This window comes from Macrotis lagotis, chromosome 3 (genome assembly GCF_037893015.1).
Source record: "Macrotis lagotis isolate mMagLag1 chromosome 3, bilby.v1.9.chrom.fasta, whole genome shotgun sequence".
NCBI classification, from domain to species: domain Eukaryota; kingdom Metazoa; phylum Chordata; class Mammalia; order Peramelemorphia; family Peramelidae; genus Macrotis; species Macrotis lagotis.
In genome coordinates this window covers 212294309-212317305 of record NC_133660.1, presented here as the reverse complement: position 1 = coordinate 212317305, position 22997 = coordinate 212294309, and the positions used below count along the sequence as shown (strand labels likewise).

General features: G+C 44.3%; 1 protein-coding gene across 2 annotated transcripts; it reads right to left on the bottom strand.

Annotated features, from left to right (window-relative positions):
- Positions 1-1678: 1678 nt before the first annotated feature.
- On the bottom strand, positions 1679-21860 carry MSX1 (msh homeobox 1). Of its 2 annotated transcripts, XM_074227496.1 has the most exons (4): positions 21663-21860; positions 16333-16486; positions 4616-4908; positions 1679-2797 (listed from the first exon to the last, which is right to left on the bottom strand). In XM_074227496.1, the coding sequence occupies exons 2-4, from the start codon at positions 16479-16481 to the stop codon at positions 2361-2363; spliced, it is 879 nt and encodes a 292-aa protein (XP_074083597.1). In that variant the 5' UTR covers positions 16482-16486; positions 21663-21860; the 3' UTR covers positions 1679-2360. The 2 variants fall into 2 exon arrangements, with proteins under 2 accessions (XP_074083597.1, XP_074083596.1); XM_074227495.1 differs by lacking the exons at positions 16333-16486; positions 21663-21860 and having other exon boundaries at positions 4616-5731.
- Between the last annotated feature and the right edge of the window lie 1137 nt (positions 21861-22997).

Sequence of the window (22997 nt, the reverse complement as noted above, 5' to 3'; positions counted from 1 at the left end):
TTAATATTTTCTGCTGGATAATTCCAACAAGTTCAGATTTCAGTCAAAACGGATGGAATAATAACCTCTGTACCTTGAAAAGTCCAGAAAAGCTTAGCGTTGTATCCTCCTAAACTTTCCAGAAGTCAGCTCCGAACTCCGTTGGGTTAATCTGAAATTCCTTCCTAAAGGCAGGAGCAGAATTGCAGGAGCCAGTGGAAAGCAACAGCACAATTGAATTCAACCTCTCCCACACCCTATCTCCCTATCTGAGCCATTGCCCATCCAACTCCCAAAGAGAGTCCAAAGCGCCTCAGCCTCACACTAATCTCCAAATCAAGGGTTCCTGTCTTCCTTCCTGTCCTCTTTTCACAATCTGTCCACTGGATTCAGTGTTGAACTAGTCTGGTTATTTTTGATGAACCTCTTCTCTCTCCCTTCACCCTACTTAAACCTCATCACAGCCAAATGGCCAAAGGGATTGGAGAGTCATACTTCCAGAGGAGAGAAAAGATATTCCAAGATCTCTGAAATGTGAAAGGTGCTTCTCTCTTCATGTCTGCATTCATACAAAGCCTGGCTGCCCTTCCTGACTCACCCTCTAGAGTTGGGTTGTTTGTAGGTAGCTATCAGTCATAAAACAACTTCCCCTTCCAGTGGAGCCTTGGGAAGATCTGGTGATAAAACTGGTTCTCCTGTTTCCCACCCCTACTGCAGTAGTAGTGGTGGTGGTAGAAAAAGGAAGAGTTTGGACATCTAACATCCTTTGGCTCCCAAACTCTCCACCACACCTCCCATGGAAGAAAAAATGTCAGGGTCTGATCAGATATATATTCAAGTATCTCTTATAGAGTAAAATATACAAAGGATGTTTCCTTAAGAATTAAAGGCTAAACAGGTTCCCTCAGGTCTTCAGGAGAGCTGCTTTTAAATGACAGATATCCCAAAGTCAAGATTTTACTGGAAATGCAATAAATTAACCGGAAGAATCAGTATCATTTTGCTAAATTTTGGATTGGGTGGGATGGGGTAGGATAAGAGTCTCAATTCAGTATAATTCTAAAAAGTTGCATCTACACAGGTAAACTGGAGAAATTAGGTATCAGAATTCCTATTTCCCTTCCCCTGGAAAAGAAATTCCTGAACAATCTACCATCTTAAATAGGAATAAGACATTTTAAAGTATCTAAGTGCTCTATATCTCAAGGATTTGATGTCAGAGAACCCTGATTCTGCTATTCATGAGACCTTGAGCAAGTTGCTTCACTATTCTTAACTTTTTTATCAACGCCCTCCCTCCTCCCAAAAAAGAAATTTCAATGATCCTTCCAAATCTTAAAAAAGGGAGTGTCCTTTTAATTTTTTATAGACAAATAAAGAAAAATTAACTGTGACTTCTAGTCCTGAGGACAAATAAATTAGCTGAAATTTATGGTTGAAAACTTAAGCTAGATGACTCCATGAGGCCAAAATGAATTTCTCAGGAAATTGTTTTGATATTCCACTTTACAAAAGGGGAACTTGTCCCAGTGTGTTTTTTTAAAACACACACATACACACACACACAGTTTTTCTTCCGAAGTGGATGTCACCTCTAACATGACATCAGCATAATGTAGGGGAATTAAAGATTTAAAATGCTGCCAGAAACAATACACTACAGAGAAAACAATAAAGAGAGCAAATCACTGTAGCTTAAAATTAATTTATTTAACAAATATAGCTATAATATAAATGATAATAAAATTTCAAATATACATTATATTACATAGTACATAGAGTCCCTTCCAAAGGGACTATTTGGGAAAGAAACAAGTGGTGTTGCTTAATAGAAAGTGGAAATGATTCATATGTTGGTAGGAAAGAGATCCCTTTCATCTGGCCTTTCTCATTTATCTATTATGTGTTATTTTTCCCCAAAGTAAATTTTTGCCCAGGATTCCAGACTTTTCTGAACTCCTCTACCAAAGTCTCTAAATTGGGAAACATCTCTGTCCCAGACACCCGATCTCTCAACTCCTCTGGATGAAAATGACCTGCCCCCCCACCCCCAACTCCCTGCTCATCTGTAAAATGAAGGGGCTGAACTAGAAGCTTTCCAAGTTCCCTCCCAAGAGTTTTAGCATTCTAGAGGAGAAGGGAAGAGTGGGAAAAAGAATGTCAAGGTCGTGGGAGTTTCCAAAAGATCAAAGAGATGGAGAGTGGGGATGGAGAGTTCCTGCCACTTGTGGTAAAGGGGGGGGACCGGAGAGAGGAAAATCAAGTTGGGGAAGAGAGAGGGGAAACCTGCAAACAAGGCACCTTCTGGGGGTGCTCCAAGGGCTCTCGCTGCTGCCTGGCTGAGGTCCGGTGGGTCAGGCCCCTCTTCCTCCGCCCCTCTCTTATGTCAGATGATACATGCTGTATCCCACGTGCGCCGTGTACAGTCCCACTGGCGCCACCGGCAGCCCGGCCCGCTGGAAGGGGCTGGAAGCGCCGTAGAGCGAGGCCCCCGCGGCCACAGCTGCCGGGCCTCCCAGGGGAAAGGAGATGCCGAAAGCGGCGGGGGGCAGCATGGGCTTGGCTGCCATCTTCAGCTTCTCCAGCTCGGCCTCTTGCAGTCTCTTGGCCTTGGCACGTCGGTTCTGAAACCAGATCTTCACCTGGGTCTCGGTGAGGCTCAGAGAGCTGGAGAACTCGGCCCGCTCGGCGATGGACAGATACTGCTTCTGGCGGAATTTCCTCTCCAGAGCCAGCAGCTGCGCCGTGGTGAAGGGAGTCCGAGGTTTTCTGTTGGTCTTGTGCTTGCGGAGAGTACAGGCCGGAGGACTGAGCCGCCCTGAAACGGGGTGGGAGGGAGGGAGAAAAACAGAACAGGGATGGGGGAGAGAGAGCACGGATCAGTTACACCCCCGAAAAGGGGCCGGGGAAAACACCCCGATTCCCACGGAAGCTTCCACTTCATCAGTCTTCAGGACCCTCCAGGCCTGGCACTGCGAGTGCCAGCCCTTGCCTTTCCACTTCTCCCCTCTGCCCCCCCCCCCCCCCACAAACAGGCCTGACTCGATCCTCTTTGGCCTGTATAAGGAAGACAAGAAAAGATTCCCCAGGGGAATGAAACTGTGTTCTTAAGCAAATAGGCTGAAGTCTGCAGGACCATATCAGAAAAGCCCTAAGGAGACAATTTAGGCAAGTGTGCTGCTGAGAACATTCTAGATTCTAAACAGAGCTAATCCCAGACATAAACTGGACTAACTTTAGCTGCGCACATACACAGACTATTCTTCCGGCCCCAGAGAAAGAGATTGAACTAGTAGAGTAGTTAATTCATTAAGAGTTCTAAGGGAGAAACTGTTGCTATTCTGGTTGGGGTGTTACACCCTAGAGCCGACTTGTCGAAAAGTAAATACCCTGAGGGGGGGGGAAGAGGAAGGGGAATGGCCAAAGAGGATCTTTAAGCATTTTAAATGCAATGAGAAATTCTCCTAGATGAGTTTTAGCTAAAAGAAGAGAGGCCTGGAGTCTAGGAGATGAAACATAATTACCCTGCAGTGAAGTCATAACATTTTTGTCGGCCTTCTTTAGTCATTAAATGAAGGGAGGGGTTTTCATTTCAAAGAATTTTAATCCCCAGATAAAATCGTTCTTTAAGATCATGGCATTGAATTCCTTCTATTATTTCACACACAAAAAATAATAATCGAAGGAAATGAGGAAAACTTGGGAATTTCCCGTGCTATTTAAATCCTCTGAACACTTAACCATCTTTATAAGTTCAGGGCTTATGTACAGGAATGACCCCCCCCCCCCCCCCCGTCTCCCCAAGCGCTTGAACTCCACTTAATTGAAAGCAGGTTAGTAGAGTGTTAGAAGATAGTACAAGTCAAAATTGGGTGCCCGCTGGACTCAGTTTCTCGAACCAAAAAGCCTATTTATAAAACTAAATGGAGTGTGGATGGTCTTTAAAAGTCCCCCAAAGTCCCCCTAAATAGCGTGCAGACGTTTAGTTAGGAAATTTGCACACATTTCAGCCGAACTGAATCTAGAGGACCCGGTTCTTTTAACTGGGGGGGGGGGGGGGAAGGGTGGACTAGGGGTTCGGGAGCAACAAACCGGGGCATCAATGTGGAAAGTGGCAACCAGCAACCTGGGATACAATATTTGATAACAGAGGTTCCCCCCTCCCTTCCCATTTCGGTTGTTTGGGGTCTGGGAGAGAAAAGGGAAGAGTGTAGAAGAATGTTCTGAAGTTAGTTGATGGGAGACACCAACAACCATCAAGTCCTCGGGCGGAGGCTACTTTTAGAGAATAGTCTGGCCTCACCCCGGGCCTCCGACTCCCCTATTTTAAGAAAACACAAAGTTCCGTTATAAGTGGAGAGACGAAGTTGTATGGTGGATTGAAATGGGGATTCCGGAGACCTGGGCTTTCTCCTGTGGAGCTGGGGCAAGTCGTTTCTCTCTGGGACTTAGTTTCCCCATTTGTTAAAAAAAGAAGAGACAGGACTCCCAGGTCTTCCAGCCCTGAAATGGGATTGTAATATGCGAACAGACACGAATGTACTCGCAGAGACCACGTCTTTTTCCTGATCTCCCCTCCCTCACAAAATTAAAAAAAAAATAGTTCAAGGACCACCACCCCAAGTTTCCTACTTACTAGGGGGAGGTGGGGAAAATCTGGAATTCTGCATCCACGGGGTCCTCTCCTGCTTCTCTGGGCTTTCGGCTTTGACAAGTGCATCTTCCGGCAGTTTTATGAGTCCTCCCACCGAAAAATGGCTGTTGAGAGCCAGCGGAGAAGCGGGCGTTTCTGGGGCAGCCCCGGCGCTTAAGGATCCGACCCTGGTGCCCAGGGACTGGGCCGAAGTTCCTGCTGCCTGGGGCCCGTCGGGCCCGGGGAGGGCGTCTTTGAGCCCTGGCTTCCTGTGGTCAGCCATGAGCGCCTCCACGCTGAAAGGCAGGAGGGAAGGGGGCACTTTAGGCTTCTCGCCCTCCTCTTCTCCCCCCATAGCGGCAGCCGAGGCGCTGGGCGTCTGGCCGCCGCCTCCTCCTCCTCCTCCTCCTCCTCCTCCGCCGCCGCCGCCGGGCTTGCTGAAGGCAGACACCGGAGACTCCTCGATTTTGACACCGATTTGTAAAGAAGTCATATCAACAGCCGGGGCCATACAGAGCCGAGGTCCCTGCCAGCCTCAGGACGCAGCAGCGGCCGCCCCCCGAGCATGGGCTTGGGGGGAGTGTGGGTGGGTGGGCTCTTACTTCCAAACCTCCCGGCTCTCCGCCCCCCCCCCCCCTTTTCTTCTGCTCCCTTCCCAAAATGCCAGGCTTGGGTGGCTGGCGACTCACAGCTCTCCGTCTCTCGCTCTCGGGGCTTTGGGCACTGTCCAGTCCCGGCTCCCAGCGGGACGTGTTAATAAGGCACAGCCGAGCGCCAGCCAGCCAATCAGCAGACAGAGGGGAGGAACAGGCGCTCTCCATTGGGCCTCGGGCTCCGGGACTTACCTACGGACAACCTTCTCCAGTCTTCTGGTTCGGGATGGAGTGGGGGTGGGGTAGGGACAAGGGTGGAGGTATAGCAATAACAGCGAAAGAAGGGGGGGGGGGGGTGTTGTGAATGAGAAAGTTAGCTCCAAACTAAAATTTTTGCTCTCTTCCCCTTTCTTTTCCCCCCTCTTCTCCAGTGTCCCCCTTTCTCTGTCTCTCTTTTCTTTAAACACCTTCAGTTTTCCTCTCTTGAATGTGGTTTACCTTTTTATCCAGTGATGCCTTCCCTCTTCTGACACTGCGATCCTTGCCTTCTCTCAGGTTTATAAAAGCAAAATAAGACCAACTACAGCCAAAGCACAAAGATTCCTCGAGAGAGATGGCACTTTTAAAAAACAGGAACTTACCAGAAAGGGGTGATTCACCTTCATTTTTTTTTCTGTTTTAAGTTAATTTTTCCCATTTCATAAACTTCCTCTTTTGCGATTAGATTACATTTCATCCAAAGTATTTAGGGGATGTGGGGTGCCTCATTTCAGATTTAAGACATCGAAATAAAACCAGCCTCCACATCAACAAAATTCAGGGCTGTCCTCAGTGTGACCTCAAACTGCAAGTCTTTTGAAACAACTCAGTCCTATCAGTTTTCTGCAAATACATAGTATACTTAGATTTTTTTTTTAAAAAGCATCTTAAATGGAGTGGAGAAGAGCTCTGAATGGAAAAAGAGCGAATTAAATATTCCCACATAATGGTTGGTTGTGCTTGATATGAAAATGATTTTTTTATTTCTTCATTTAGAAGGAAACGTTAGCTAATGTATTATATAACCGGGTATTTAATATGAATGTCTACATACATAGATACAAAGTATGTATTTTATGCATACACATACACACACATGTAACCATTAGCACCAGAATTAGGACTCTTCCAGGCTCTGTGCGGAAAGCACTAGAGACCTGACTATTTTATTCTGTAGCTGGCCCCCCCTCCTCCCATTTTTATGATCTCTTATCCCTGTGACCAGGATGGACCGGCACTAAAACGGAACGGTTCTCTAATAACGTGATTGGCCGCTCGCTGAGAAAAGTTTATTGATGGCTACAGGGCTCTAATCTCCTAGAAACACAAGAGGCTCTAGCAGCCATTTAGGGGTAATTATCTCTAAGGCTGTGGGACAGAGAATTCCCTCTCCTTTAACTGGGCCCAATAAAAGCTGTAGATTATGCTCATAGAGATTAAGAAAACGGATGGATGAGAGCAGAAACTTTAGAAACACAAAAGGAATCAGGTCTGGGAGAAAGGTTACATACTCTGGTGCACTCTGATGGGGCTGTGAATGGCCACCATTCGTTTTGGTTTTCTTTTATTTTGTTGTTGTTGTTGTTGCTTTTTAAAGGAGGGGCGTACAAATCCTGTGGGGTATTTTTAAAAGGCCCTGGCGCCTCGGTGTGTCAGATTCTCCTGTTCCCCCACTGGGAGTTTACATCATATCTTCAGATTCGTTACAGATCTGAAACAGTGGAGGAAAGGTTGAGGCTTCTAGGCGTGCTTACGGGGAACAAACGGGGGGGGGGGGGAGGTAGAAGAATTCACCTTCTCATTTGAATTTAAGCGTGGGGTGGGAACTAGGGACCCAAGGGTGTGCGATGAGAGATGGGGGAATCGAAGCGGTTTCGCAGCATCTCGGGAATGCCAGCTCTTCCGAGGGGCCAGGCATTCTCTGATGAACCCCCGAGTCGCACGGGCTAGGTGACAAGCTCCTTTGCTCCAGGTTGGCCAGATCTCTGCCCCGAGGCTGCGGGCTTGGGCGGGTCAGAGGAGCCAAGAGCAGGCTCTGCTCTTTCCTAGAAGCAGCAGCATTGCTAATTGCGAGAATAAACAATGTGTCCCGATTAGTCAGTGCCTCTAATAGGCAGACAAGTGATGTTGTTTTTAGGCGCCAGCAGCGGCCTGATCAAAGGCTTCCACTGCAGTGGGACTGTGGAAGAGTTTAACCCGCCTCCAGGGAGCAAACCGCCTTAGCCTTGAGACCCCAGCCCATTCAGCCTGACAGCTTCAGTTTGCTCTACTCCGCCTCAGGCTATTTCCCCCCAAATCGGGGGTTAGTTTTTATTTTTCCGTCGAGGCTGGAGACCCAGCAGACTTTCCCCCCGGTTTTTTGCTTTTGTTTTAAGTAGGAATGAAGGCGTGGGTATCAGTGTGAGAGAAAATCTCCAGATAGGAATAAATTCCAAGTACCCATCATAATCACTGTAATAATAGAACCCCTTCCGCCTATTGATCTTGGGCTGCACCCTCTCTGAATGGCGCTGCCCGCCTGCTGCCGGCTCGCAGAAAAGAGTTACTGGAGAGAAGAATAATGTGCTCTTCAAGTCGCTGATTGCAACAATCCCTCAGGGTTTCCATCGCATTGTTTCTGGGGGGAAATATGAATGGGGCGGAGGTGGGCTGGGGAGGAGAGGAAGGGAAAAGATGTATCTAGATTCATGCATGCATGTATGCATGTGTGGACGTATGGATGCATGGATGCATGGAGTTTTAGCTTTAGGAGGGTGCTGATGGGCTTTTGGCGAAGTTTAGCCCAACTGCACTTCTCAGGACTGAGCTTTGACTGGGGAGCTCCAAGGGGATGACAGGATGAGATGATTATGCCGTATTTATCTTGCAGTAATGAACTTCAGTGTTTACATTTTTTTCATACTTGGTGGTATTTTAATCATGGCATCATCGGAGAACCGACTTGATTGTAATTCATAACCTGGCAAAGGCTCGCCTACAGCTAATGGACAAAGACTGAGATTTCTCCTTTGCATTCCTCCATGGCATTCCCCTTCAACTTCCTCAAACTCAAGTTGTCTTTGGGAATTTTCAATAAGACTTCTGTTGGCTAAGCCCGCTGCTCTCCCACTCTTTGAATACCTAAGCATTGTCCGATTTTCTTTTAGGAACGTCTAACTGGTTTTTTTTTTTTTTTTGCCTCTCTGTCTACGTCCATTTCTCTGTCTCTATCCCTTTGTATTTGTGTCTGTCCATGTCTGTCTGTCTGTCTGTCTCTCTATATATATGTCTTTGTTTGTCTGTGTGTCTTGCTCTATGTGTGTGTGACTCCTCTCTCTGTCTCTGACCGTCTCGCTATATATGTAATATATTTCTATATTTGTATTATATGTCTCTCCTCTCCTTTCTAAATATGTAATATATATGTATATACATGTCCGCCTCTCTCTACATACACACACACACACACACACACGTCTCTCCCCTCTCTCTGTCTGTTTTTCTCTCCTTTCCTCCCTCCTTCTCTTTCTTGCCCCCCCCCCCCCCCCCCCCGTCTCCTGAAAGCATGCTTGCAGTCTGTTTGGAATTTGCAGATGGAATGTTTTTTTCAGACAGACCCTTCCAAAGCTCTTTCCATCTTTCCTTTAGGTTCGGTTTCTTGAATGAATCTCCAGGAAAGAAATTTCGTCTTGGGAGGGGGGGGGCTTCTCCCTGGGTTCTTCACCCCCACCCCCATTTAATTTGCTCTGCGGCCGTGGTGGAAGCGCCTCTGTTTATTTGAAACGAGCTTCTCAGTGGGACACTGGCGCTAGATAACGATATTGCGCAATTAGCGTCGCAAACAGTAACCGTTTAATATAATGAATGTGCTGTGAAAACCGATTACCCGGAGCATTTGATTTTGGGGCAAAGGAGTCTTAGGGGGCTGAGGAATCCGGGAGGCAGCAGCAGTGCCACGGGCCCCGCCCTTCCGAGGAGCTACTTAGGAATTCGAGTTCGGACCCGAAGAAAAGACTGCCTAGACCGTGGCTTTGCCTTCGGTTTTAGGGTCTTGAGGGGCCGAAAGTGTTAGGTGAAGAAGGTTTGCCATGGAGGACCTGGAAAAGAAAGCGTTGGAGCTAGACAAGTCCTTGAGAGCACAGTGCGCAAGGTTGCAGCCAAAGGGGAGTAGAGAGGAGGTTTGCCCTACTCCGCAGTACTGCTAGAAGGAAATATGCCCCCGAATTGCGGTGCATTTAAAGGCACAACTCCCTTCCCTTCCCTGGTACCTTGGACAGACCTGGAGTCTGGGTTTCCCTGCCTCCTCCCCGGTGGAGACCTTAAAGTCCCCAAGTCGTTGCTCCCTAATTGTATGGGGGAGATCCTAACGTTCCCAACTCCTGGCACTCTAATGCCTGTCGTCTAGTGGGGCCGAAGAGGGGGACCCGCCGTGAAATCCATCAGGTCACTGGAGACTCCGGGATTCTAAAAGGCGCCGTCGCAGAAACGGCCCCCCATCCTCCCTCACCGCCTTTCGTTCTCTCTTCATCCCCAGCCCCACTCCCACCCCTCCCGCCTCATTCCCTTCCTCTCTCTGGCCTAGGCGCCTAGCCTCTTTAAAGTTGGGGGAGCCCCGAGGGGAGAGGATTGCGAGAGAGGAATGGAACCTACTGGGCTGGGGGGGGAGGGAGAGAAGAGAGTGAGGGGAGGGAAGGGGAGGGGAAGAAGGGAGGCACTATTTCAAATAGCCCAAATTAATTTGATCACGACATTATGATGCACTTGGAAAAGATGAAAGCGGAGGCTGGCCGTCTCCTCCTAGATCTCTATAATTATAGATAATATATCCTATTTCAAAGCAATTAGCCCAATCAGGCGTAACGAACCACTTTGCTGCCAACCAGTAACAATGCCTTACGGTTATTTAAGCTTCAAGATGTCAAACAGACCCCGGGGCTGCGGGGGCTCAGTCCTAAAAACAAGATCTCTCGCTAAAGTGTCCTATAAATGGCCAGGGCCGGGGCCAGCTCTCTGAAGCAACCCCCTTCTCTCGTCTTTAGGGACCAGATCCAAGGAGTTCACTTAGGAGAGATTGTGGAGGAAAAGGGTGTGAAAAAAGAAGGGAGATACAGTACGATTAAGTGTCTGCTGAGAACCTGGCCACGATCAGGGGACCCTTCTCTACATGTACATGTCCCTCCCATCCTCAACTCTCTTTAGATTCTGTCCAGTGATTTTCTGGTTTTATACCGGTAGACATAAGACATCCAGGAAGAAATTACTGTTTCCTGACGATGAACCTAAGCCTTTAAAGTTCGAAGAGACCTGGAGAAAAATTCGAGTCCAACTCTCAGTTTGTAGGAAAGAAAATTGAGACCCAGAGAGGAAAGATGACTATTCCAAGGTCATGAAGCCTCTTCTTCAGTAGAAGAAATAGCAATCTAACCCTACTGCTTTGTAACTCCCATGTCCCTGTGCTCTCCACCGATATAACATTTACTATCACGTTTAGGGTTATCTTCTGTCTATAGCTTCTTTCAGCACACACTATAGTTCTTTCCAACCGCAAAATCTCCCCCAGGCCCAGACATTTCAAAGACTGGGGAAGGGAGGGGGGGGGGGGCGGGAAGTGAGGGTCAGAGAGAGAGGAAGCCTTAGAAGCTTGGATAAAAACCTGGGCCATTCAATTAGGGGTAGTCGTTGCATGACTGGGAACGATTCAAAACTAAATAAACAGTATTTTCAGGACGAACTTCTGGGCCTTAAGACAGCGGGGATCAACCCTGAAGGTGTTATTTGCTCCTCGGCGCTGGTGGGATTGAAGCCTTCAGTTCCCAACCTTTTGGAAGGGCTTTTGTCTTTGCAATACATGCCCCTAGCTGAGGAGGGGCTGGCCGTCCGGAATTCAGAAGCTCGGTACCAGGAAACAGGAGAACTGCTTTAGAGAAGTTCCAGAAGAGAGTGCTTTGAAATCACGGCTTGCCTCGCTCATATTTGGCTATCCATCCAGGAGGTGGTGGGAGGGAAAAGCCAGGGAAATAAGATAGGACCAGAGACACACGCAGAGACTGAGGCATTCCGGGAAGAGACAGAAAGGGCAACAAATTTGTTTCCTTTGAAATGCGTATTCACAGATTGCAGTTGTTCCCACCTAGAGGATTGGGCTTATCACTAGCCAAGCGGAGTTGGAAGCGCTTCGGAGTTTAAACCAATCCTGTGGAGAGGGAGGGGGGAATTTAGGCACCGAAAAATGGATGTGGAAAGGATGGAATTCTCCCCTCTGGTCCCAGTCTGTTTCAAACTTCTTTAGACACGAGCACTGCCCTTGGAAGTAGTTTAAAAGGGGATTTAGCTCGCCCAGAATTTAGTTCTTTCTTCGAAACGTTAATGAAGGAAAATGACCAGACTGTCCTATTAAGCTGTCAACGTCCATTCCCTAACCTACAGGGCTTTCCACAATCAGGGGAAATGCGCATGGAGAAAGTTTGCCTCCTTACCTCTTACCTCCCCAGCCCCCCTCCCCAATGTGGAGGTGAGACAACTTAAAGCAGCCAGCATTCCCTTCTTCCAACACTATCCACAGTCCTCCTCCTCCTCTTCCTCCTCCCTCTTATTCTTGTCTTCCCTCTTCTCTTTGCCTGTCTCCTCCTCCAGCCCCATTTAAATGGAAGCCTTATAGCATGATTCACTCTGAATCACGGACTTGAATGTGATCATTATGAGTAAATGGGGCCCCACTAGTCTCTTTCTAGAGGCAAAATTATCAAAATCCAGAGATGAATTGTAAGCCTCCGGGAGCTCTCACAGAGCCTGCCATCCTCAATTCTCCCAATCCCGGTTTATAGCCTCTGCTTTCGTCTTCACCACCACACCCCAACTCATCTCCCCCACCCGCACACACACAAAAAAGAAAAACCTCATTAACTCAAAATTCCTTTCCCCGAAATCTTTTCCCAAAGGTTTTGGAACAGACAGCAGTGCAGGTAGAACTGAAGCAAGGGACTGTCTCTGCAGTGTTTATTGATTCCGGACTATAATGAAATGCAATTTGTCCCCAGCTTTGCAACATAAAAATATCAATTTCCAGGCTGTGGTTTTAGGAACTCTTGTTATTATTGTCAGTAAACATCACAGGCTCACTGATACTATTTTTAAGCCCCCTCTTTTCCCCTCCCCCTTCGGGCATGGAAAAAAAAAACTGGGGACCATGAGTCAGGAGGTCAGAATACTGGTCAGCAGCTTAGTCTGAGGCAAAGCGGTCTAACTTATCTGTGGCTCAGTTTCCTCTTCTGTCAAAAGATCAGATGACCTCTAAAGTGTCCTCCAGTTCTTACATTCTGTCTTCCCTAAGGTCTCCTTCAGCCTTACTATTCGGAGGTCTTGCTCTCTAGGCTAACCATAAATCACTTCCTAAGGTTTTAATTCCTCTTCGATTTCCGACCCTTCACTTCGACATAGTTTGCCTGGCTTTGCCCAAGTCGGGCTATTTCACCAGATCCCTCCCCTGAGTTATAAGATTTCCTACATTTTATAGGCACGGCGCTTCACAAGGGCTGTATTGTTTGGTTCTGAGCTGATTTCCATTTGGGGTAATTATTGTATTCCCAGTGTTCTGCTAATCATTTGCTTTCAAGGACAAGAGTTGTTTTTTTTCCCCCTCCTCTCTTTTGAAGACGGTGAAATACCCCAAATGGCTCAGATGAATATTGAAACAATCCCTCGCTCCTGTGATCTCCCTTCTCTGGCTCCACAGTACGTTGGCAAGGGTGGGGCAAAGGAGGCTGGGGGGGGGGGGGCGCATCAGGGAGGGGGAGGGGCAAGTTCCTGCCAAGACATTTGGGGGCAAGGGGAACACTTTGCAGGTAGCTAGTGTAAGAAAGACGGGATAATGCTAGATCATTTTTCTATAGAGATTTTACTGGATAAGAAGAGCAAGAATTAGCATCATGGTTTGACAAATGAGGAAACCAAGTCGCAGAGAGGCGCACAAGAAGCAGAGTAAAAATTCCAGTCCGATTTTGCTGAGGATAGTGCCTTCTGAGTTTCTGGGCTAATCCTTTTTGCCCTCACCAGCCAGAAGTCCTCTGCAAGAGTTCTACCCGAGAAAAGTTGGCTCTTTCACCAAATCGGAATTCAGAGAAAGGTTTCTATCCAATATAGCCGGGCCTCTTTTCAGTTTCTCTGACTGCTCCCCCGAAGTAGTTGAAGAAGGGAGGGAAATGAGGAAAGAGGAAGGGGAAATTGGGGCAGATAGGTGTTGGTCCCCGAAACAAAATAAAACCCTCTCTATGAGGGGGGTCCCCTACTCTCCATGCTTAGGAGAGAATTTTGGCATTTTAGTAATAAAAGTTTGGACCTTAGAGATCAGTTGGTTCACAATTTGGGGAGTTTTTTTCCCCACAGAATAAGAGGTTTGAAAGTGACTTGCCCAAGGTCACAAATGTAATAATAGGGAGAACCAGAATGACACCAGTCTCAACAATGTTGTTTTCTTTCTGCTATGATGTGACACCTAGTAGTCTAGAGCCATATCCTTAAAAGGAAGCTCTCAGCACTGCTCTTTTAAAAAGGAAATCAGCCATAGCCAGTTGCAGACTCCATTCAGTCTCCACCAGGCTCTACCACTTCCTTGGAAACTTCGGATAAGGTTTAAACTGAGTTGATTGCTTTTCATCAGTTAGTCAACTAGTTTCCCCAGAGGGGACAATGGAGGGAATGGCTTAGAGGTGATGGGATCCGAGCCTAGATACACCAAACCAAGCCTCTTAGGATGTGGACAGAACAATTGTACCTTGCTAGAATTTTCTTTGTGCATTTGTGTTTTAACTCATTACATTTTTTTTTCAAAAAAGAGAAGTTCTGATAAAGATGTAGGAGACTGTGGTCATTTACAGTTGGTATAGGTCTGCCATAGATGAAATCTGTGACCTCGGACAAGTGCTCCACCTTGCCATTCATTTCATGATTGATTTGAGGGAATTGAAGTCGATGAGATCTCAGGTTCTTACCATCTGATTCTGTGGTTCACTCACAGACTTTCCAAGAAGTACAAGCCCAGACATAACCCAAACTACTCTTTGGCTTCCCCAGGTCTTTGGCGTCGGCAACTTGGGTGTGTATAGGGAGAGCCTGAGGAAGGGAAGGAGTGACAGGACTGTTCCTCTCTCCCTGAGGTCACTCTCCTCTCCTACCCTACCGTTGGTCACAATCTGCCAGTTGGAAAATGTGGATTCCTGACCCAAGGACCATCATATCCTCCCAGAAATCATAAATAAAAATTTCCTAATTCCTTTCATAGCTTATTATTTAAGAGGACCAGGTTTTAAATCATCTAGTCCAACCCAGCCCTAGACAGAAAAATGATTTGCCCAAGGTCACATAGGCAGTAACTGCAAAAGCCAGGAAGCAACCTTGGTATGCATGCTGGGCCATATATTACAATTACAGCAGACTTACTTTCACACTTATCTAGGGATTACATGTATCCTTGATGTGTCCCAGAGGCAAGGGAGATAGTCACCACTATATATATGATTGAATCTTTATGGAACCCAAAGACATTTGGCAACCCCAAGGTTTAAGTCCAATAGAAGATATAGCAGGTCAAAGAACTCTAAAGCTGTAAAGGGACTCAGATAAAACATTTCAACCCTATCATTTGACAGATGAAAAAAAGAGACCAGTTTCAGGGGTGAAATGACTTGTCCAAGCTTTGTGGGTGCTTCAGGTCACTCCTTTTAAGACCTGGAAGAGAACATTAGACTTAGAGTCAGAAGACTTTACCTGGAAAACTGGTTCCCACTTAACTTTGGGCAAGTCATTCCTCCTGTCTGAAAAGCAGTTTCTTCCTCTGTAAAAGGAGGTTAATAATAACTGCTTCACTAATCTCACAATATTATTTTGAAGATCAAATGACATATATAGAGTACTTTGTTAAAGTAAAGGATTATCTTTGATCAGCTTTTCTCCCTTAATGGGTTGGAAATATCTAGGTCTCTGGCTACGCTTGCCTTCATCAGCTGAGATAGAATGACAGAGACAGAGATTCTAGGAGAAGGGAGGAGAGGGAAGAAGAGGACAGAAAAGGAGAAGAGAAGGGACAGACAGAGCAGAGAGACCGAGAGAGGAGAGAGACTGAGAGAGGAGAGAGAGAGAGAGAGAGAGAGAGAGAGAGAGAGAGAGAGAGAGAGATTCCTGGGTCAGGACTTTCCTGTCAGAGAGTCAAAATGCATCTGGGAACCAGTCCCAGACATTGGAGGACTCAGTATCTTAAGTAGCAGTAAAAAAAAAAAAAAATTTAAAAAAACGAATTTCACTTAAATCCCTCCAAAGTCTTGACCTTTCTATTCCTTAACTACAGTTTCTCTCTATAGAAAAAGAGTTTGGTATTAATAAAAGAGCCAATTTTCCCTTAGAGTCCAGAATCATGACCTTGAGTCTTAGTTATACTATTTACTAGCTAAGTTATTAGCTTGAATAAGTTGTCCCTCCTCTGGCCTTCAGTTTCCTACCCTGTAAATGTAGGGAATTGGCCCAGGTGAGCTCTCTGGTCCCTTCCAGCTCTAACATTTTATGATTTTGTAAACCAACCCCCTGCCCCCAAGCAGCTAGGGAGGTTAAGTAGAAAGATCCTAGGACAGAAAAGCCTTAGCTTGAAGAAGGAAAGAAGTGGGAATTTAATGGCTTGGCCCCAAAGCAAGGTGTGAAGGGTCCAGGGAACAGGACTCATATTTATAAGGGCTGCCTAGTTATAGAGTACTTTATATTCCCTTTAAGCCTCACATAGCTGGCCCTGAAAGGAAGGCAATGCAAATACCATTAGCTCCATTTTACCATGAGGAAATTAGTTCAGAGAGGTCAAGGGCCTACCTCAAAGTCAAACAGCTAACAAGTGATGAATACAAGCCTCCAATTCAGGTATTCTAACATCAGGCTTCCATCATTAGAGCTTTTGAATTTCCTATGATCTGAAGATTTCTCCTAGTTCTATTCTTTTCCCTTCTCTCAGAGAGGCACAACAAAGGAGGTATCCTGTTCCAGGAGGGTTGAAAGAGAAAATTCATAGGTGGAGAATTCAAGGTCGAGAGCCAAAGAGCCAGGCACCCCTCTGACTCCAGCCTTTTTACTGACCTTTCATTCTTCACAGGAATGTGTTCCTGGGAAATGGCTTCTGAGACCCTTTTTCCCCTTGTTGTTGCTGCTGCTGCTGCTGTTGCTGGTGCTGCTGCTGCTGCTACACTGCAGGTTGTCTCTGGCATCCTGGACAAGTCCATGGCCATCTCATCTGTTCAAATACAAATCAGACTCTTTGAATCTGTAGCTTAGCTCAGCTCAGATGGCTCTATACCTACCTGGAGCCTATCTGATCAAAAGAACCGGCTACTTGGAGTAGCCCAATTAAGTGAAAGTGTATCCTAAATATTCTGGCCACTGCCCTCCATGGAGGAGAAATGGAAGGAGCTCCCTGTCAGTTTGCTTTTCCTGTTCAGATACTCTTGTTTAAACAGACCCCACAAATCTTTGGGTAACTTTACCCTCACCAGGTTCAGAAAGCAATCACCTTGTTAAACCCCTGAACTGTGGACTCACCAGGTGGGCAGGCTGACTTTCAGATGTTCTAGGGGAGAATGGGAACAGAGAAGAGAAAGGAGGGGAGAGGGGTGGGGAATGAAAGCTAACAAGAACCTTTAACTGAGTAAATCATGATCAATCAACAGTGTTAGATAGGAGAATTCATCACATCCTAATCAATCTTCTCTTATTCAGATATCTTAAACAGTCCCATAGATTACTATTATGAAAAGGAAGCATTCCCCCTTTTCCCCATTGCCCCTGTTGCCCATCTTTGAATTATGGGAGTATAAAATTTTAGCCCTTCATAACCATGAACCAGGGAAAACTAGAGTGCAATGGATAAAGCATCAGTCCTGGAAGTCAGGAAGCCTCATCTTCAAATTGAGCTCTGTGACCCTGAGCATGTCAATTAATCCTGTTTGCCTCAGTTTCTTCATCTGCAAAATGAGCTGGAGAAGGAAATGGCAAACCACTCTATTGCCTTTGCCAAGAAAACTCCAAATGAAGTTTCAAAGAGTCAGACAGATTTTAAAAAAAACTAAAACACAACATAACAGCCCTAAAGTATTATTCATCTGAAATTATTTTTTTTTGTTATCACCCTTACCCACTACAAAAGAAAGGAATTTTAGAGATCAATTGATCAAGTCAATCAATTTATTTGGTTTACATTTAATTACTCCAATAAATTTCGATTGTTTTGCTAAAATGAAACTAATGTTGAAATTGGGGCAGATACCTTGTCCAAGATCAGAAAACTAGTTCTTGGTAAAGTAGAACACAGATCTCCTGGGTTCTTGTATAGTGCTCTTCCAACAATTTCATTGCTGAATGCCAAATAAGAAACAGCTATTTTCTTGATTACTCTCTTTGATCCTACCTTTTTTTTATCTCTTCCCCTTGTTTCTCCTTGAGTATCTTTTATTCTTTCATTTTTTTTCAGAGTCCTCTTGTCCACATCTGTTCTCTAGCCTACTCTTTCCCTTAGATATCAGTGGTACCAACTAACTTTCAGTAGAAGCTAATTCATAAAGTATTTATTGAGGGTCTACTGCATGCTCAACTGAAGAAGACTGATATTAATAGAGGGGAAAAGTATTTTGAATTCTTCCTTTCCCTTTAATACTATAGTACAGTTATTATATAATTATATATAAATATTTAAGAATATAAAATTATATATTACCAATATATTATAATATTATAGCATCTTTTTAAAAGTTAAGTTTTATTGGTATCTTTTATTTTTTCATCAGACATCCCTGAATATACTCTTCTAGCCCTTTGGAATTAAGAAAATCATTAAGAAAATCAGGTAAACATAACAACCCTGAATGGTGACCAGTAAGAGGGGGGAAATGCATTTTATGTCACCTTTAACCTTGGGCAGTTCATTCAGCCTCTGTGGGTCTGAGTTTCCTCATCTGAAAAAGTGAGGGTATTGGACTAGATGACCTCTAAGGTCATTTCCAGTTCTAAATCCACAAGTAGATTAATTCCAGTGAAGGCCTGGCCAACTGATAACTCCAAAGTTACACCCTAGAATTGTCTGTATCTTAAGAGGGGAGTTTGTTAACTCAAATAAAGCTCCAAAGGAAGTTACTTTATCACAACTCCTTTGTCCATCAGCTTTTTTTTTTCTCTCAAAGATTGCATTGCTTCTGGAGCTCAGAGTTGGCATTGGATGAAGGTGGTTGCTTGCATTCCATTTTTCCCTTTTTCACACAGACATTTTGGAGCTCCCATCTAAGGCCTGGTGCCTAAGGAGGCACTATCCCCAGGGCACTTGGAGCTACCCCACAAACTGTATCTTCCCAGCAATAATAGTTATTAAAGCCTCTAGGCCTCAAGGGCTCATTATCCCTTCCCTGTGTTTACTGCCTGGAGGAGCTACAGCCAGCTCAGAAGAAAAACAAAGACCAGCAGAACTCTAGGCAGAGGGGTGGAGGGGGTATTTTTAACAAGGTCCCTTTGCACAAGAAACTCCAAGTCCAAACATTTCTTTTGACCCAAGGATTTGAGTGGCTCTATGAAAACAGACTTATGTCTGTATTTTCCTAGATTGTCAGGACTCCTGAGAGAAGACAAAATAGATGACCTCTCCACTGTCTCCGGGGACTTGTAAATGATTTTTTTTAGTAGACACATTCAGTCAGAATTGGACTAATTTTTTAAAGTGCCTTCCTACTCTCTTAGAATCAAAGGTTACAACTAGAAGGGACCTTCCTTTCGGTTCCTGAGCTCCAAGTTGATGATGAAAAGACAAAATGGAAAATTGTTCTTGTCCTCTAGGACCTTTCATTCTATTGGGAAGATACAACATTTACACAGATAAGTAAATACAAGATAATTGAAAAGGAGTCACTGACAACTGGGGTAGGTGGGAGGGGTAGGGAGACCAGGACAGCCTTCTTGTAGCAGGTAGATGGTAGACTTGGATCAGGAAGAGATTTGTCACAACAAGTAGGAAAAGAATCAGAATTGCTTCAGAGGAGAGAGAAGGGAGAAGGGTAGAGGTGGTCAGTAAAGTCAAAGTATAAAAAGATACAGAAGAGGGCACCTAGGTGGTGCAGTGGATACAGTACCACCCCTGAAGTCAGGAGGACCTGAGTTCAAATTTGACCTCAGACACTTAAAAATTACCTAGCTGTGTGACTGTAGGCAAGGCAGAAAGGTCCACTGCCTTCCAAAAAAAAAATGAAGAAGACACAGTGTAAAAATTTCAAGGACCTGGGACCTGGGTTCAAATTTGATACCTGTTTAAATTTGGAGAAGACCCCACCTCTCTAGACCTTAGTTTCTTCATATATAAGTTAAGAGGGTTGGACAAGATGGTCTCTGGTTCTAAATCTGTGATCTGTGACTTGTATGAATAATCTGATAGGATTTTACTGATTACAGAATCCATCTTGGATCTTCTTAGAGTTAATTGATTGCTGTTCAGTTCTGACCAACTCTTATAACCCTACGTGTGGGTTTTTTGACAAAGATACTGTAGTGATTTGCCATTTCCTTCTCCAGCTCATTTTACAGATGAGGAAACTGAGGCAAACAGGGTGATGTGTTTTGTCCAGGGTCACACAGTTAGTGTCTAAGGCCAGCTTTCAACTGAGGAGGATGAGTCCTACTGACTCCAAACCTAGCATTCTATCCACTGTGCCACCTAGCTGTCCCTCTTTAAATCTGTTTCAGTCAAATGACATAGTCAAAAAAGTTTGCAAGGGACTGAGAAGTGAGTTGCAGCTGAGGGAGTAGAGGCAAGAAGAGTTGAGAGATTTTATTTTATTTTGTTTTTAGGAATTTGGTAATGCATTGTATCTATACGGCAAAAATTTGAGCTAATGATATAAGTAAATGAAAATGTATGTAATGAAATGAAAAGTTTATAGTCAATGGGGAGGAAACTAGTACATAAAGGTGACCCTGTAATCAAGAATACAACTTTCCCTTATCCCAGAATATAAAATGAGGAGGGATTAAATTTACAAGTAGAGAGAGATTTATCTCTTCAACCAAAAGTTCCATTTCTTTAGAGAGAAAGGAGAGATAGAATAGGAGATTGTATAGAAGGCATTAAAGAGTGAAAGGGGAGAAGAATTTTCTAAATGAGGAAGGAGTTAAGGTCCTCTGATGATAGTGTGATTCTAAGTCATAATTTTAAAAACAGACACTTTATCTGAAAATTCACTCCCCAAGTGTGTTTTGTTTGTGTTGTGAAACCAAATTTAGTTTGGAAAAAAAAGGCATAAGATTTAGCTTTCAAAATGTTTGAACAAAACTTTACACCCACATAGTCAGTTTTTAGAATTATGGAATCTTTGACATATGAAGTAAGTTTGGAATAGAGAAGTCAAATATCTATCCTGGCTTTCAAAACTCTGGAACTAGAACAAAATGTAATAGAGTTAGGGCAGATAGGTAACTCACTTAAAAAATGTTTAAAAATAACAGATTTCTATAGCATACTGCTGTCCAGGAAGGATGAAGCAGGAAAAGTCTTTGCTTATCAGATTTTATCTTTTTTAGTTTGGACAAAGTTACATCTGGGAAAAGTGCTACAGGTTTATTCGGTGGTCCTTTCTAAATTTGAGTAGTGCATTAGTTAGAGTAATCCACTTTCTTTTCCTCTAGGGTGAATTATCTGATTTCTTTCTTTAGAGCCTTTAGAGCACTTCCTGACAGTCTAACTAGAACAGTTTGGAAGGAAATTTAACAGTTCTCTGGTCCAATATTTTGCAGATACAAAAAAGATGTTCAAAGAGGGGAATGGGCTTAGGAAAGTTCATGCAGATTTATTACTGTAGGGGAGTGACTTGTCTTCTAATAACAAATCCAGGGTTCTTTCCTGTGCCACCATCCCAGTCCCATTGCCCTCTCAAGGGTCATTGCATGCTTTTATCTAATGCATTTAATATATATTATAGGTATATTTATAATATTTCTTTTGTTTTACTTTTGCAAGGCAATGGGGTTGAGTGACTTGACCAAGGTCACACAGCTAAGTATTAAGTGTCTGAGGTTGGATTGGACTCAGGTCCTCTTGACTCCAGAGCCAGTGCTCTATCCACTTCAGCTCTTTATAATCTTTTAAAATGAAGTCCATAAAAGCAAGAAGAATGTACTTTTTCATCTAAACTTTGCATCTTCCTCAATATATGCTTTGCACAAAATAGGTACTTTGCAAATATTTATGGGATGAATAAGTATCCTGGAAATCCTAAAGTTTAGAAGGCTGTTAATAAATGTCTCTAAGTATATAGGAAGGCTATCATATGAAAGAGGAATTTGTTTTTATTCCATTTGGCCCTAGAGGGTAGAATTAGGTTTGATAAAAGGAAAAGTTTCCAAACAATCAGAAGTATTAAAAAAAAAAAAGAATGCGTTACCTTGGGAATTAGTAGGTTGCGTTTCCCATCGCAGGAGGTCTTCAAAAGGACTATATATGACTTATTAGGGAAGTTGTAAAGGGGATTCCTATTCCTGTAGCCATTGAACTAGATGACCTCTAAAAGTCCCTTCCAATGTGGAAATTCTGTCATAAATCCAAAGTTGAATTCAGGTTGAAAACTGACATAACACTGATCCTTAAATTCCAGATTGCTGGTTGAATCATAGTTTTCTTCCTGCTGCTCTTGGTTCACCTGATGTCATAATCCTTTTGACTTTCTCATGGGGTGTTGCTGGGGAGATGATTAAGATGTCATAAGGGATTATGATGTCAGGTGCATGAGGGAGGAGGGGTGCCTAGTAACTAAGGCCTGATGTACATGCAAATCATTTTTCCTAAAAAAAAAAAAAAAAAAATCTCTGGGAAGTAACTCCAGATTTCCCCTGAAGGCAGAGTGGATTTGGCAACTGTTTTAAAGGCTGATGAGAAAGTTGTTGCCAAGTGATTACACTTGGGTTCAGACTCCTGCCAACCTCAGCTGGCCTCTATTGAAAGAAGGTTCACAATGTATGCCCATTCATTTCATAATGCCCCCCGACTACTTTTTCTCACTGCCCTGATGAGGATCACAATTCCAGGGCTCAAATTTGCTTTCTAAGTGAAGCAGAGTATGACCAATCCCTCCAATACAAACCAACAAAAATTTATTAAGTGCCTCCTATATGGGCAAGGTAGTGCGCTAGGTGCTGGAAATGCAAAGACAAAATGGAAGAGGGAGAGATAAAGAAAGGAAGGGAGAGAAGAGAGGGAGGAAGAGAGGAAAAGGAGGACAGGAGAGAAGAATTTCAAATTTTATTATTTTGATTATCCTGAAAAGATTGAATGACTCATTCAATAGCCAGGTAGAGCTAAGAACCACATTATCTTTCCTTTGCCCACCTGGTCTCTCTTCCCCCATCCCTATTTACGTTTATGCTTCTGTCCTTGGCAAGGCCTGTCATTCAAGACATCTTGTAATTCTATGCATTTTATTCTATTTATTCCTGAGAATGGGTCCATAGGTTTCTTGAGACTGACTGCCAAAGAGAGGTCCATGATACAAACAAAAAGATTAACTCTTACTGTTCTTCAACTCTACATTATTTAAATCTGCCCCCCCCCCACCTTGACTAGGTGCCATATCAGAAAGGGCTGAAAGCTTGAATTCAAGTCAGAGATAATCACTAAAATGTAAATAAATCCTTAGAAGAAGAGTAGCACATTAGCTTCGAGAAAGGGTCCCAATTCAGGAGAATAGATTTCTCATAGTGAAATTTCAAGCTTTACCAACTGA